This window comes from Schistocerca cancellata, chromosome 1, assembly GCF_023864275.1.
Source record: "Schistocerca cancellata isolate TAMUIC-IGC-003103 chromosome 1, iqSchCanc2.1, whole genome shotgun sequence".
Taxonomy (NCBI): Eukaryota; Metazoa; Arthropoda; class Insecta; order Orthoptera; family Acrididae; genus Schistocerca; species Schistocerca cancellata.
The window spans coordinates 521,812,007-521,828,821 of NC_064626.1; the positions used below are offsets into that span (position 1 = coordinate 521,812,007).

At 37.1% G+C, this 16,815-nt stretch overlaps 1 protein-coding gene across 1 annotated transcript in view; it reads right to left on the reverse strand.

Moving 5' to 3' along the window:
• LOC126179177 (serine/arginine repetitive matrix protein 2) overlaps positions 1-16,815 on the reverse strand; it is a 273,657-nt gene that overhangs the window by 23,616 nt on the left and 233,226 nt on the right. The window contains exons 8-9 of the mRNA XM_049924590.1: positions 8,571-8,632; positions 6,210-8,441 (exon numbers count right to left, since the gene is read on the reverse strand). Of these exons, the coding sequence (XP_049780547.1) occupies positions 6,210-8,441; positions 8,571-8,632 (2,294 nt within the window). The remainder of the gene's footprint in view (positions 1-6,209; positions 8,442-8,570; positions 8,633-16,815) is intronic.

Below are 16,815 nucleotides of genomic sequence, written 5' to 3' on the forward strand. Positions count from 1 at the left end.
TTGAGCCCAGTGAGTTTGCTGGTTTCAAATAGTCGGACTGGGAAAACCACACAGGTCCACATATCTCAGGTCAAGGGAGGGCACTAGCTCTTGTCTCTTGTCTTGGACAAATGGGGGATGGTTTCTGGTTTTCTGAGGGGGAGGATGAGCCACGTGTCTTGATCAACAATATTCCCGCTGCCGGTATGGGTCACGTTTCTGGTGGCACCACCTACCGGGCCGATCAGGGAGTGAAGGGTAAGCTCTAGCATGTAGCAAGGATTTTTTTTTTTGGAGGAGGGGGAGGGCGCCTAGCAGTAACATCATTTGCCAAGTCTGGCAGACAGTATACAGGTGCCATGCGAGGCAGCAGGAAGAGCACATCTAAAAGGGGCTGTTTACCTGGATGATGGTGCCATAGGAAATATCACTGGCATGGAAGCAGTCACATAACTGGGAAGCTGTTCATCTATTTTGCTTGCTACATGTCTCCTGGCACCGGGATCTACGGCAGCTGGCATCATCAAACAAGCAACAGGGTAGGGCCTTGCTTGTGCTGTAAATTGTGGCCGGAATCGACTAATGGCTGGCTGTTGCTACTCCTACTGTGTCTATCCTCGAATGTGTTTAATTTCAACTTGCTTAATACGCAATGTTCTAGTGCGAGCTGTATGAGGTGCAACAATAAAGTAATGAGACTGATTTTCTTTGCAATATGTGGCAACCTGCAGGCTTGCGTAGGCACAATATCTTTGACCTTGGTCTATAAGCTGCTTCTAGTCCAAGTGGCATATTGATGCAACTGCTCAGTCGTGAGTTATGCTTTAATAAGTTAACACGTCTTTGTGTCTCTCGTCACGGTAATGCAACCGCATAATATTGCACAACGGCTAGCTATTTCTTTTTGTGTTAAATTGGCTGAAATTGCGATGACAACTTATGGTAAATTTCAGAAGGCTTTTGGAGAGGAGGTTATGTCAAGAGCTCAAGTTTTTCATTAGCATAAAATGTTTAGTGAAGGCAGAATGAATGTTGAAGATGAAGATCGCAATGGACGACTGTCAAGCTCATGGACAGATGTCAGATTGTCCAGGGTGCATGAACTCTTACGATCTGATCGAAGATTATCCATGAAAATGATTGCAGAAGAACTGAATATCAATAGAGAAATGGTTCGTCTAATAATAACTGAAGATCTTGGTATGAGAAAGATTTGTGCAAAAATGGTCCCCAAAAATCTCACACCACAACAGCGAGAAACACGGGAAAATGTGGCAGCCCATCTGTTAGAGCAACCGGAAATCAATCCAGAATTGTTGAGCCATGTTATCACTGGTGATGAAAGTTGGTTTTTTCAGTATGATCCAGAGACTAAACGCCAAAGTTCGCAATGGTGCTCAAAGGGATCACCCAGACTAAAAGAAGCTCACGTCAAAGTCAAAAGTGAATTGCATGCTTGTGTGTTTCTTTGATTCCAAGGGAATTGTTCATAAAGAGTGAGTGCCTCCTGGACAAACAGTTCAAAAAATATTACAACAAAGAAATTTTAGAAAGACTTCGTAAAAGAGTTCTTCGTGTCCGTGCCAACATTGCCGATAATTGGATTCTGCATCACGAAAATGCACCATCCCATACTGCTCTGTCAGTACAGCAATTTTTAACCTCAAAACAAATTTCAGTACTACCACAGCCACCTTATTCACCAGATATCGCTCTGTGCGACTTTTTTCTGTTGGTTGGTTTGGGGGAAGAGACCAAACAGCGAGGTCATCGGTCTCATCGGATTAGGGAAGGACGGAGAAGGAAGTCGGCCGTGCCCTTTCAAAGGAACCATCCCGGCATTTGCCTGGAGTGATTTTAGGGAAATCACGGAAAACCTAAATCAGGATGGCCGGACGCGGGATTGAACCATTGTCCTCCCGAATGCGAGTCCAGTGTGCTGACTTTTTTCTATTTCCAAGAGTCAAAACAGCCATCAAGGGACACCATTTTCAAACAACACAAGATGTCCAAAAAGCTGTGACGAGGATCTTGGAGGATATTACAGAAGATGAGTTCCAGAAATGTTACCATCAATGGCAGAAGTGCTGGAAAAAGTGTGTGCAACCAGAAGGGAACTACTTTGAAGGAGACAACATTAAACTTGACTAAAACGGTAAGCAACTTTTTTTTTTTTCAGGTCGGTCTCATTACTTTATTGTCGCACCTTATATGTGATGTGATGATTAACATTTATTAGGTCCTGGAGTGCTGATACATTCTGTTTGTAAATTGTTACTGCCAGTGTTTAAGCGTCATTGAAAACAGTTTCGTTGGTCCTTGTATAAGTGCCGTCTGGTTCTTGTATTTGTATCACACGACGGAGTTAAGCTGGCCAATTACTACAGATATACATGGATAAAATTTTCGCTGGATATATTTTGACATGAATTGCAATAATATTACTATTGCATTTCTATCTGAAGTAACAGTGTGTCTGAGAGACACATGTCTAATTCTAAATGAGTAGTTCCATAAATTCTTATGAGTTACTGAGAGGCCAGTTGTTATTGTGTGTTTAAATTGTTTGAAACTGATTCTATTAATGAAAGTACAAGAATACCTTCAATGACAATATGTGGATATTGTAATTAATTTTTGTTTAATCACAAATTTAAGTGTGGCTATTTGTTGTAAGTCGCTTTGTATTTTGTGTGTGTGTGTGTGTGTGTGTGTGGGGGGGGGGGGGGGGGGGTGTCAATCTTGATATACTGTTAGCCTGCACACTAGTTACTTGCAATTGATTTCGTTTTATCGTGACTTCTTCTGTTTGTCTTGGTAGCGGGTGTGGGGTCCTGGGTTAGGTCCTACTTGTGCGGTTGTATATTTTCCGCCCTTTAGCCCGTGCGCGCCAGCTGGCTGTGTATCTAGTTTGTTTGTGTCTTAATGTATAATTGGCGTTACGCACGTAAGATAATAAATTTGTACTGCTTATCTGATGTTCATTAATAGGTTGATTAATTCTACAGATTACGTGCTGTAATGAATTATTGTGTTTCTAGTTACTTAAGACAGGTGTCAGTCTGTTGTAGATACCCTCTAGTTCTGAGATTTTTCGTGCCTATTTGTGACCGTTGCAGCTCCATTTTGGTGGAGTGGGCGGGCGTCCGCTTCTGGACGAAGTTTGTTGAATCCGACGAGGTTGCTTGGTCACATGAAATCTTATATTTTATATCCTATATTGTAGGGTGCCTGCCATTTAAGTAACATGGTTGTGTGTCATGGTATCTGATTTGTTGTTGCCTGTACTCTGAATTACTTTGGTAATACCAATCACTGCAGTAACAAAAAAATACATTTCCTCGTTAAATTTTAGTAAATTGTTTTCAGGTTTATCATAGTTCTTGAGGAAATAATTTTTAACTCATTTCACTAAATGTGTAATAGGCCATAAGTGCCTTGGTTTATAAATGTTTAAATTTTGAAGTAACTTGCTCTTACCTAAATGGTAATTTTAAAAATGTGTTGATGGTTTTATTTGTTATATGTCTTGTTTAAATGTCACAAATAAATGTTCAGTGCAACTGTCGATCGTGATTGCCTGGTGTGTCACTTGGTCCAGTCCTAAACCCCCCCACAGTCTATGGTACTGAGCTTGTGTCGTCGTGGAAAAGTTGAATTCCAAGATGTGCTGACACATCACTTACAGTACATGGTATGGTGACGGAGCATGTTACCCCCTCCTCAACCACAACCACAACCACAACCACAACCACAACCACCACCACCACCACTACCACCACCACCTCCTCCTCTTCCCGCAGCAAGCCCTAACCACTGTCTCCCAATTCCCTAATAGCAAGATGCCCAGTTATAGTTCACGAATAATACTAGGAAGGGAGGTTTGTGTTCACAAATTTTTTGGTCATTAATATGAATAATGATGCAGTACACTGATAAACACTTTCAGTTTCAGCAAGAGAGGATTTACAACCTTTATTTAATTTATTTCATGAATATTTTTCTAAACAACCAATGTTGTAATGTTAATAAATCCAAATTGCACAACTTCCAAAGTAGTTTAGAATAGTGGCAACAGAAATCATGCTTCAGGTTCACAAGTGACTTGGTCACATTTACTACAAGTTGCTTGGACCTTGTTTTGGGTTGGGTATATAGTTTCAGCCACAGGAAATAAGTGTTAGTGTGTTCTAGCAAAGCTTATGAATTGAAAGTAAGTATAAAAGCAGCTGTTTGTTCTAGCGTGCTGTTTTCAATTTCAGTGGTTTTTGAATGTCCATTTTTCAAGGAAAGACTGTCGTTACTGAATTGTGTCCACTGTGAAACTCCATTACAAATGGGTAGACATCGAGCATTTTGAATCTGTTTAGTTTTAGGAAAGTACCTTTCATAAGCTGTTTCATGGTTTTTTTAAGTGTTCCAGTGACACACTACAAAGTATTATGAATCCATAACTATGACACCTTTTTTCATATAAAAGGGGGGGGGGGGGGGGGGGCAATCCTGTGAAGTAGTCGATTCTCTGTTAATATTAATGTTATGTAAGACTTTTTTTTCTTGGAGGCCTATCTTCCAAATCATTTAGTTGGGAAGGCATGAACACTAACCAACAGATGACCCTGCCCGATGAGAATGATTTTGTTAGGATTAGAGCACTCCACAGATGTCCTATGAGTAGCTATGGAAACAAAGATTCATCCTCACTTTATCTGTATAAAGCCTAAAACAAATGAGGTATGGCAGTTATCCCAAAAGTTGCTTGCTAATAGCTATTTAGCTTTACCAGTCATCTATCTCGTCACATAGCAACCTTAGGGATTCCATTTTTTTATTTACCTACTTTTTCGTTTTTAATAGAGATTTATAGCACCCTCATGATCTGGACAGTTAAACCTGTGAGATACAATTTTTCATCATCACATGGCAAGATGGTGACAAGCATATGCAAAGCTTACAGTTATAGAGGACTATTGGTGCTTACCACTCACCAACCCAGGAATCCTGGGTCTAAGAAACATGATTCTTGAGCTGCTCTTTTTGGCGTGGCCCAGAGACACATGTCACTTATTAGAATGGCATGATGTGGCAAATATTTACTGTCACTTCTACTGAGAAGGGATGTTGAATGTAAAAGTGGATTTGATATATATGGAAGAACAGAGATTGCAGAAATTACATGGATGTCAATACTGAGAAAACTGTCGTCAGTGGCAGAATAGAACTGGTAAATCTTGACTGGGAAAATAATTAAACAGTTTAGTTCCTGCGAGTCATGAAAGTGGATATACCATTATGTATCAGAAGCAGACATGATGCTGATAGTAACTCATACATGCATATCGCAACCACTACCTACTCCCGCTCCAACTCTGGTGAGACCTACATCATCAATGGCAGAACTACCTTTGACATGACTTACATCATACAACAGCTGGTCCGAACCAATAGTTCAGCTTGGCTACTACTAATCTCTGGGTGAAATGTGAAGGTTGCAAAGAGTATGTCTCCATAATATGGTGATACAGGGCACCCACTGAGGCACAATTTCTGCTTCACCATCTTGGTAATTTGATTCCTTTTTCTGCGTATGAGCACTTTGCAGGTGGGTTTATGGTTTTCGAACACGTGCATCTTGGTTCGTGGGATCAGGTCAAAACTCTTGCTGCCACAGTTACATAATTTACACAAACAAGGATCTGCCAACCCCCCCCCCCCCCAATACACAAATGCAAACAACACTTATTTACAAAATTTCTCTAACATTTTGTGACTCTTTTGTCTTTCTTTTCTCAGTTGCATCTTCTCTTCCAATTGTTTCTTCTTTACTGTTAATTTCTGTCTCTCTGAATCTCTCAGTTGTCATCCTCGATCCAAGGTAACTTCTTATACGACTATGTTTTTACAGTGTTTTTCTGATAACCTATGGACAGTTTATTAACTTTTTCAAATGTAAGATACATGCAAAAGACTTAAATGCAAGCAGTTTTCTTCATTCTCTGAAATTCCTACGTAGCTGAGGTTTTACACAGTAATGTTTAAATGTTACTCTCTCTATTAGTTGCATTAAAAAATCTTATTCATTAACACAAAAGACAGTATACAATTAGCAAATTCAGTTACTTCTGGAATCACACTGTTATGCCTATGTTACGAGAGAGACTTTTACAGTACATCCTAAACATGGAGCAATCACAATGTGTGCATTAAACACAAATCACAACTGTGCCTACCTGTGACTTGATGATGAACGTGATGAACTCCTGGATTTATGAGAGGTCTTCACACTACGCTCTGCTGACTCTGACCCAGATCGTGATCTGCTGCTGGAATTTGCATTTCGGTTGAGCCTCCGTGGGGGGGAGACAGAGTCCCTAAGTTGAGACTTCAAAGTTTCCAGGAAAACTTCAATATTAGAAGCAGTAGTCGAGTCATCAATAGGTTCTGATTTGACAACAGTTTCAGAAGGTTTTTTTGCTGGAGGTGAACCTGGTGGTTTTGGAATTGAATCTGGCATGACAGCAATGTCAGGTTCCTCAGAAGGACAAGGAACATCTACTGGGGACTTCTGACTTACATCGGGTTTTTCGTTATCCGATGCAGTGTCATTATCATCGGAAGTCTGACTTTTCTGAGGTAGAGCAATGTCACAAATGGAGTCTTCCACACTCGAAACTGGAATACTACCCTTATCATCTATTTTTTCTTCACTTTCAGTTTCAGTATCTTTGTTAACTGATTCTTCAGGTTTCTGATGTTCAGGTGATGGTTTTGTTAGTTTTTTTTCTAATGATTCCTTTGCTTTCTCAGCAAGACCAGATTTCAAAAGTTTCAGTGTTTCCATTTCCTGACTGTCCTCTTCCTTCTCTTTGTTATCTTTCTCTTCATCGTCATCATCTTCTTCTCCACTAGAAGATCGAAGTCGAACCCTAGGTATAATTGCTGCTGCAACCCTTCGATTTCGAGATGGAGAGCGAGATTTAGACTTCGACTTGTGTCTTGAATTCTTCCTTTTTGACAGTTTGTTCAGAGATTTGGAAGCAATGTTGTTCTTTTTACTTGCTGCCTTTGAATCCAATACATCTTGGTAACGTTCTGGGTACTTCTCTATAGGTGAATAGCTGAGGCTTGTCTGAGCGGAACTGCTATCACTGCTCATACTGTTAGTTCTTTTTGATTTCAAAGTATCTGTTTGCTTCTTACTCTGAACAGGTGGTGAATTTTTTTTCAATTTGCTGACATCAGGCTTTTCAGGAGACAACGTCTTCTTTAATTTAGTTCTGCTGGGAGATCTGTTGCTGTGGTGATTCTTTATTGGTGATTTACTCCTACTTCGATGTCTTCGTTCTTTACTCTTTGTGTTAAAAGGTGATCTTGACCCCTTTTGTTTTATTAAATTATCTGGTGACTTCCTGTTTCGATTATGGGATCTACTACTGCTCCTTGACCTCAAGGGTGCTGAAGACTTAGGTGACAAAGATGACTTGGATACTTTTGCAGCCAGCTGGCTCCGTTCGAGGGATTTTGATTTACTCCTCAAATGTATCGACTTTTTGAGTGTGGGAGACATAGAATACTTAGTACGTTTATGTTTGGGTGAAACTGACGACATTTTTGGAGAACTTCTTCGGTCTCGGCGGGTTCGCGATCTGCTAGTTCTGAGGGATGGTGACCGTGTGTCACTGTTACATCGATGCCTTGAGGAATGTCTACGTTTTGGAGAAACAGGTGAATCAGAGGAGCTCTTCCTTGATCGTTTGTGGTTTCTACTGTAGCTTCTTGGTACTGAATGTGATCTGCTCCTGCTTCTTGATCTGGGCCCATCTTTCCGCTTGTGTCTCGGAGAAGGAGACTTACGTGATGATCTCTTAATGTCAGATATAGTGCGTCGAGGTGAGATTGATTTTGAATGACTTCTTGACTTCTGATGCCTGGCCTTTGGTGATACAATTTTTTGTGAAGATTTTATTTCTTTAGATCGCACACTTTTTGTTACTGGTGATCTTGACTTGCTTCTCCTAATGGAAGCAGATTTATGCTGCTTTGTGGATGGAGATTTAGATTTCTGCTGGGCATGCTTTGACTTTGGTGATGGTGGTGCCTGGAATTTTTTGCTGCTCGAACTTTTCTTTGGAAAAGGAGATAACGATTGTCGTGATTGAGCATCAGGTGAAACTTCTATACTATTTCTCCTCTTCTTATTTTCTCTTTCTTTCTGTTTCTTCTCCTGTCCTGTGTCAATTGTTTTCTTGTTTTTGGGATCTGTTCTGTCCTTTTTACTATCAGACTTGCTAGTGATATCATGAGAATTACTTTTTGATGAAGATTTATCCACTGAACGTGAACTTGATTCACCAGGATTTCTGTGATTACTATATGGAGATAGCCCATGGTTTCTGCTACGATGGCGTTCTCCTTTTTCAGATGTATTCTTCTTTGTCAACTTTTCTTCAACTTCAGAAGCACTAAAAATTGAAAAAACAAAATATTACATGTAATTAATCATAATTTTTTGCTAAGTGTACATCACAGAGAAAATCCAAGCACACATGTAGTAGATTGATGCATAAATCACAGAAAATATAAATTGATACCTTTCAGATGAACTGTCATGTATTGACCCTTTCTTCTTTGAGAAGGTCATCGTTCGTCGTTTCTGCATAAACAGGAGGAAGAAGAGAATGAAAAAATACATAGTTAAATTTGCTTAAAGTAATCTTTCCAATAAGAAGGCAATGGAAGAAAGATCTTAACATGCACGCTTATGTACAAGGATGAGGCACAGGTAAATAAAAATTAATGAAATGGGCCATAAAATTTTTAAGTGGCCAACACTATGCATGAGTATAATGCTGGAAAAAGAATGGGATGTAATAATTGTTTCATTGCTGGAGATTTCTGGACCAACACAAGTTAACACTGTATTAACATCATATTACAAAAGGGAATTAATATCACAATATGAAATGAATACAGAAAGGCTGCTAACATGTACCAGTTACCACACAACAAATAGCGGGATTAATACAGAAAAATTTGAAATCTAAACTGGCAAGTGGTGAATTACTAACAAATACACAAAAAGATTTTAACTTGGCAGGAAAAAATTGAGTGTTGTTATAGGACGTACACAGCTTTCAGGAACAAGGTCACTTCCACAGGGAAGTTCAATCACGACCTCTCTCAAACCTTAAGACAATAAGCTGTGTGAGAGCCAACTACTTCAAAACATACATTCCACACTTTCTGATGATGCTCCTGTTAAACTGAGTGCAACGGGTCAACAAAAAATACTGATTGCCCCTGCAGGCAATGCCTGCTCTTGGTTTGGCAGTAAATTAGTAGGTATGAAGAAGAATTTAAGTTTTCTTAGTTCTGTTATCAACTCATTTACTTGGCTACTTTACTGTCTTCTTCTCTGTGGCCTGTTGAGAAGCAGGTACTTAGTTCTAGAACTCAACTGCATCGGTAAATATGGGCACATTCATTTGATACAAGGATATTCCTACACTACTACTTTCATTTTCGCCATAAAAAGCTAGAGATTTTCATTATATGCAACTGATGTATTTAAGTATTTGTTCAAAACTGAAAAAATAAATAATTATTTAGCAGCTACATTAGACTGATACATAAAATAAATAGCTGTATAATCCAATGTGTAAATTAAACAGTTCAGCAACATGGCAAATTAGTTTCATATGTGCATCCTCTCATACAAACCAGCATGCTATATTTATCTATGCTGTTTTGTATTTGTCTTGTCTATGTATGAACATAATCAATGTTTTGGCAGAAATAATAGATACTACAAGGTTGTATGACTAATAACCAATTGTTTGTGTTCAAATTTAGTCACAATTAGCCTTTCTTAACAAACTACCTCTGATGTTACAGTTATAGTGAGTGACCAAGGTAATGACGCCAAAATGTTACATTTGAAACTAGGTTGATTCTCCATTTTTTCTAGAAAGCAACAAATTCAAACAGGCAAGCCAAATTTGAGGAAATATAAATTTTTCTGTCGTGTTTATGATGTAAGTGTCTGATTTTGTACAAAAATACATTTCTTCATTAAGACATTATCCTGAAAACAAACCAAGCCAGAATTGGCAAAGGTGATAAACAAGCCAAACCAGCCAAATGAAGATTTCCAAGAAAAAGCTATCAGCAAGATAATACTAGGAGACTTTGATATTCATATAGTCATATATTTTTATCAAGTGATTTCAGATTTAGAAGCATACGTATTCAATGAAGTGGACAAATAAAGAATAGAGATAATTAATGTTTATGTTCTACAGACAGGAAACAGCTGATGGAACCGGTGGTAAAGTCACAGATTTGAAAGGGAATCTGAGTATGTGTGGAACAAAGGCGAAATTGTTGTCGACATTTTTCATGCAAGAAATTCACTTCAGCGTAACCTAGGACATAATGAAAAATTACAGCACGTTCTTGCTTTTTGATAAATCTAGATGATTATAGGAACACGAAATGAATGTTACGGCACACCTGACAAATATAATACCATCAAAACATGGAAATGTAATTTATCAATCCACCCAAAAATCAAAAATGGAAACACCGAATCAGAATGATATTGACCTCTGAGTGGGTGTGGATTAGTGTGACAAGCATTACAATGCAAGTCATGAATAAGCACCAGAAAAAAAAGGTTAGTAACAACACTTCTATTAAGATTTTCATAATCCACCCAAGTCTTGTTGAGAAAACCAAATTTGCATAGATTTCTTTATGATTCAAAGAATCATATTAAAACACCCTACTATTAAACTGGCCAGATTTGGTAGATGTATCCAACACTAAAAAACTGGTAAACACAAGCATACAATTGTTATTATAGATTAACACTCAATATTATTTTGCATCTAGATGCCCTACATAGACCAATAAATGCAATGACGAGACATAAACGTACATTTTTCGGTGTAGAATAGTGAATGTGGTTTGATTAATTTCAAGACTGTGGTAAACAAGCACAGATGGTGTCTTGTATTTATAAAGAGAGCATCATTAATTCAAAGAAAAAGTTTTGGTCATTTTTCAAATGAGAAACATTTTCAGAAATTGTTGCTGTGAAAGCAAGTGGCTATGCCGAACTTAGAAGGTAACTTTACAGAGTTTAGTAATGTAAACGTTCTTGGATTGTGTAATTTTGACACCTATTGTATGCTACTTCTTTATTAAGTGTGAAAGGCAAACCAAGGCTAGTACAAAGTAATAGTTGTGTCATGACTGAGTGATGAACTAAAAATAATAGCAATGAATCCATTCATTTCAAAATGAAACAATTGTTACATTAGAAACAGGGTTGGAAGCTTTGCAGTGATGAAACTGTTTTTCAGTAATAGTCAAAATTACCATGCACTCACCCTTAAAAAGGGTGTGGCAATTTCCCATTATGAAAATAAACCTGCAACCAATATACTTAGTTTTTCTTAACTCTTTAAGTAACAACCGCTGTATCATTAAATTCTCAACAGACATGAGTGAAAAATTTGTTGGCTGTTCTAAGATCCAGTTAATGTACCACAAAATACTGCAGAGACAACTGTAAATCACTAACACTACATGCATCTTTTTATAAGGCAGCTATATAGGAGACAAAAAGGATATCAATAGCAACATCTCTCACCACTTACTTTCAGTATCTGGCACAAGGCAGTTCACTGTCTACCTAAATTTCTATGACTATGTACATCATTTAATAAATCATTGTTTTAGGCTTGTTTCCTTATCCACTGTTTCTGATGTTATCACCAAACATGACATATATGAAGGAAAGCTAACAAAAATGTTCTTTTTAAACATATGAAATTACAATATAAATGCAATTATTTCATCTGAAGTAATAATATAAGATATGTAAGCCAATCAGCAGTCATCTCAGCTGAAAATTATGTGGACTGAAGTACTGTTTACTGCATCTGTCCAGAAAGCATAATACATCATGGTAACTATATATTCAGTACATTTTACTTCAACTGTATCTCTTAAATAAGTGTTTAAAATTTTTCATTATTACAGCTGCTTCTAATAATTGCATCTGAAATAATAAAATCAACAGAAAGAACAAGGTTATACACACACACACACATATACGAGGCATAAAACATAAAAGGCATTACAAAGGAAGAAACAATAAAAAAGGGCACACACAACTAAAAAGCTGCTCTAAGATCTTTCAAGGATACTAAGTCTGTAAGTCTATGAGTGAATGAAATACATGCAATGATTGATGCATGAAAAATGCTGATTTGAGATTTATTTCCAACCCATTAAACACAAGAGTGTCTATTAACACGTAAAGGTTGTTACTAATTTTTTTTGTCACTAGTAACTTCCAAAAATGCTATCATAAGAGTTTATTATCCCCCACCCCCCCTCTAAAAAAAAAAAAAAAAAAAAAAAATCAATCCAAATTAATATTTTTCTTCACATGTATTTGTTTAGGAGTGATTGCAACCATTATTTTGGTAAAAAATTATAGTTTGCTGAAATTTGTATTTTACTAGAAGAACCTGTACAAAAATGAAACTGCAATGTAAGAAAATAAAAATAATAAATTACTGACCTAAACCTCTTGAAGTTATATTATGCTGAATTAAATGTTAATCCAGTTAACATGTGCTAAATATGTGATTAAATACTGAACATAGGGTACACATATATCAGCATTTTTCATACGAAAAAATGGAAAAAGTGAGGTGCAGTCTCAGTGACGTGAATGATTATACATTATTTTAATAAAGAAACCACCATCATCACAACTGCGATAAATTCTTTTATTTGATCATACTTACTCAATGACACAGAATCCTAAGCAATGGTGCATGTTGTTATAAACAAGAAAACTTTTATTTCTCTAATTGCAGCTCGATTTACAGCAAACTATAATTTCATTCTCAGGTATCCTTGACTTGTACAAATTGAATTTCACATCTTGACACATAAAAGTAATGAAGGAGACAAGACAGTTATTTCTCATTACACAGGCTTTGTGTATTTAATATTTATATATTACAGCAACAAATGTAACATATGAACTCTTCAGACACCATGGTATAATTTATGGTGAAATTTTTCACCAACTATTACAGTTTTCGTTCCATTTGTTGAACATGACCATTTCCTTGAACTATGTAAATTAAAGCAGATAACAAATTAAAAGTAATTTGTTAATCTCAGGGCTTTACTGGCATAGCACTATTACAGATTTTATGTTGTTTTCTTCCTCCAACAAGTGAAAATGTCATACACACAGTCCAAACCATATGCAATCATTTATAAAGCATTGACAAAGGTAAAACACCAATGAAGCACCATAAAAAATCCTAGACCTAGTTGTGCATTGAGTTCCAGACCTCTGAGCCACCATCCCAAACTTTCCTTGCTGTTTGAAGGAAATGCAGCTTCATTCATACATGATATTCAAAGCCAGATTCCTTTTCTTCCCACATTATCAGCAGTCACTACTTTAGAAACACACGGAGAATAACATTGAACAATAATTTCTTTATTCTTACTGTAAAGATAACCACTGACATACAGCTGAGGCACTGTGCAATACAAATAAAACTTGCAGCTTAGTTTGTGGATAGTGTCCTACAATTCTGGGAAACTGTGGTACGCCTAAACTTATATGGCTGCATGGGAATTTGAATCGCTGTTCTCCGGAATGTGATTCCAGTGCTAGAACCACTGCCCTCATCTTGCTCAGTTATCCTAAAAATGGACTTGTCTAAAACTAAGCTACAAGATCCAGCTCTTGTCTAAGAGCCTGTCTGCCACTTGAAAAAGGAATATCAGGATTTAATGTTTGTCTACATCTCATTCATTAGAGGAAGAGCACATGCCCACGCTCAGATTAGGAAGGGACAAGAAAGGAAATTGGCCTCATCTTTCTGAAGGATCCATCCGGGCGTAAAGTGATTTACGGAAATCACAAAAACCTAAATTGAATGGCTGGAGGGAGCACATGTTGCTTGTTAAACAACAGCACCAGTAAGGTCCAACAGCTATACTACCCAGTTTATCAAAACATACACATTACTGCAGTATAATGTGTACAGGAACTAGATGATCACACACTGTGTAATTTGACAGAACCTTCAAGTACACTGTTGCCTTTGCTGCCTGAGTGATGTAAGGGTATTTATTTATTTGAAAATGTTGTTAAACAAGTTTTTCAGTGACTATGAGAAAAATAGTACTCTTTTATTCTCTGCACCAATTATTATTTTAGTTTGGGGGGTGGGGGACAGAATGACTACATTTGCCTATAAATGTATGTGTTTTAAGTTACTTTGTAGAGAAAACTGTACAAGTATGCTGAGGTAATGACAGTGGCACGTAAAGTGCCCTCCGCCACACACCGTTGGGTGGCTTGCGGAGTATAAATGTAGATGTAGATTTTATTCTGTGATGATATGAACTAGCAAGCTGTTGCTATGTGATGAAAAGTATTTACAGTGTTTGAATTTTCTGAAAATAAATAGCATTCTGAACCTGTTATTTCAAGTTATACTATCATTAATATTTGAATCCAAAACTGTATATTTTGAGAATAGAGGCCATTGAAGTATTAACTTCTATGAGAAAGAAAAAGATGATAATACCTCTGATCTTTCTATGCTTCTACAAGGTTATGGCAGAATTTATTAATATTTATCAACAGAGAGACGTTACTAGTGACCTGATCTAGAAAGTATGTAGTACCTATTAATTGTGAAATTGCTCAGTGTGAAAACAGTTTCTATTGCAACAACTTGATGTACTTCAGAATTATCAGTCTGAACACAGAAAGTAATCCTAGAGACAGAGTAACTGTGTTGATTATCTCAGGGAGAGGGAGAAGAGATACTGATAAATCAAAATGTAAGTAAAAAAGTCAAAAATTAATGTTGTGGAAGAGAATGAGAAAAACCTGAATGATCAGTAGTCTTTAAAGACTAGATGAAACATGAGAGCCAACTTCATGTTGGAGAGCAGGTTTCAATCTCTAGTGTTTGGGAGGCTACAGAGCAGAATCACGTCAACGGATCCCTGATGTCATATTACACCATATTCTCCAACAGATGGAAAATTACGCACAGCTTAAGTTCAGCTACTCCTTGAGACTGGACAGTTAGTAAGTGATCATGAATGTGATATACCCCATGATGTTTAACATGTAGCCAATGAGCTGAAGTCTGTGCATAGAACTGGTAGGCAACGAGGGAAGATTTTCAAAAGGCGTATGCCACATAGGTAAGAGCCATTAACTACAGAGATATGGCTAAGAGTAAGTCTGGGTGCAATAAATATATCATCACTGAAGAAACAATACTGCATAACCGACTTTTTCATTTTGCTGCATATATGAAAAAGTGTGCACAGCCACAGCACATTGTTACTATTGCTACCTAGAGCCAAGTTTTCTGTTAATGGAAATGGGAAGTATTTCATAAGACAATCTTTTCACAAAAAAAACACTCAATCATTGCTCACTAGAAAGAAGTTTGTGAAAGTGGAGATTTGTTTTTTGGAATGACTGAAAGCTGCCAGTAATTTCACAAATTGTCAATCCTCTGTGAACAGCGTCAAGAAATCCTGACACTCCAGTTTCACAGTATTTCATTTTTCTACAGTTATGTGAACTTTACAACTTTTTGTTTACTCTGTATGGCTTACTTGACTTTCTTTCAGCTTCAGTTTCATTGTAAACAACTGACAATTTATTATTCAGGAGCTAGTATCAGGAGTGCTTAGTGAAGTATGCTAATTAATCGAAATCCAGAAAAATGGAAAAGTCAGTTATGCTGTTTCTCCAATGACGATGTGGATTTGTGTAAAAGATGGGAGGTTATTCTAGAGGAAGGGGAAAGGATAATTAGTAATTTCAATCTCACATTTATTTATGACAAGCATGCCATAGGTATAAGATACATTAACGTATCAGAAACGAGGAGTGTGAGAAACCTGCAGGGGAGAGGGGTTGATCACAGCAGACCTTTTCTCCACTTTAATGAAGAAACTATAAAACTTACAATAATGGTATATTTTCACAAACAAAAGAGACAATTTAAATTAAAACAAAGCTTTTGAGTGGAAAAGTCTTCTGCAGACTTTATTTTATGTGTGGTGATGTTTTCGATGTGATCTTCTGTCTGAAGACTTGACTGATGTAACCCTCCATGCTAGTTTATCATTTGCAAGCCTCTCTTCTTCTTTGCTTAACTACTGCAACCTACATCCACTTGAATGTATTTACTAGAGTCAAGTTCCACCCAGTCCTCCTCCAATACCAAACTGACTATTTCTCTACACCTCTCAGGCCAAATCCTCCCACATGATCACTTCCTTAAGTCAAGTTGAACTTGAAACTTCTTTTCTTCCCAATCTGATTCAATATAGTGGCATAAGAATGATAACATTAGTGACAGGGGGCTTAAGTACTAATCAATACATAAAAATGATGACTTTGCATTCACACAAGAAACTCACAACAATTAACAATATTAATCGGTTAATGGTGGATGTGTAAGAATTTATCAGAGAACAACAATCAGCGAAATGGCAAAGGATAATTACTTAAATTTTAGTTCAGCAGAAAAAAACTGAACAGTTAACTATTATTTATTCAATAGCTTGAAGGGTATACTGTGAGCAATCCATTTATCTTTGAATTAATTTTACACGTTTAGTATTGTTCTTAGTATGTATTCACAGTTTTGGAAGATTAAGAAAAACATATTTTTGTTTTTCTTAACTTTCTACTCCCTTATAAACCTGAAATACAACAAAACACTCAACAACACAGGGTGTGTATGGTTC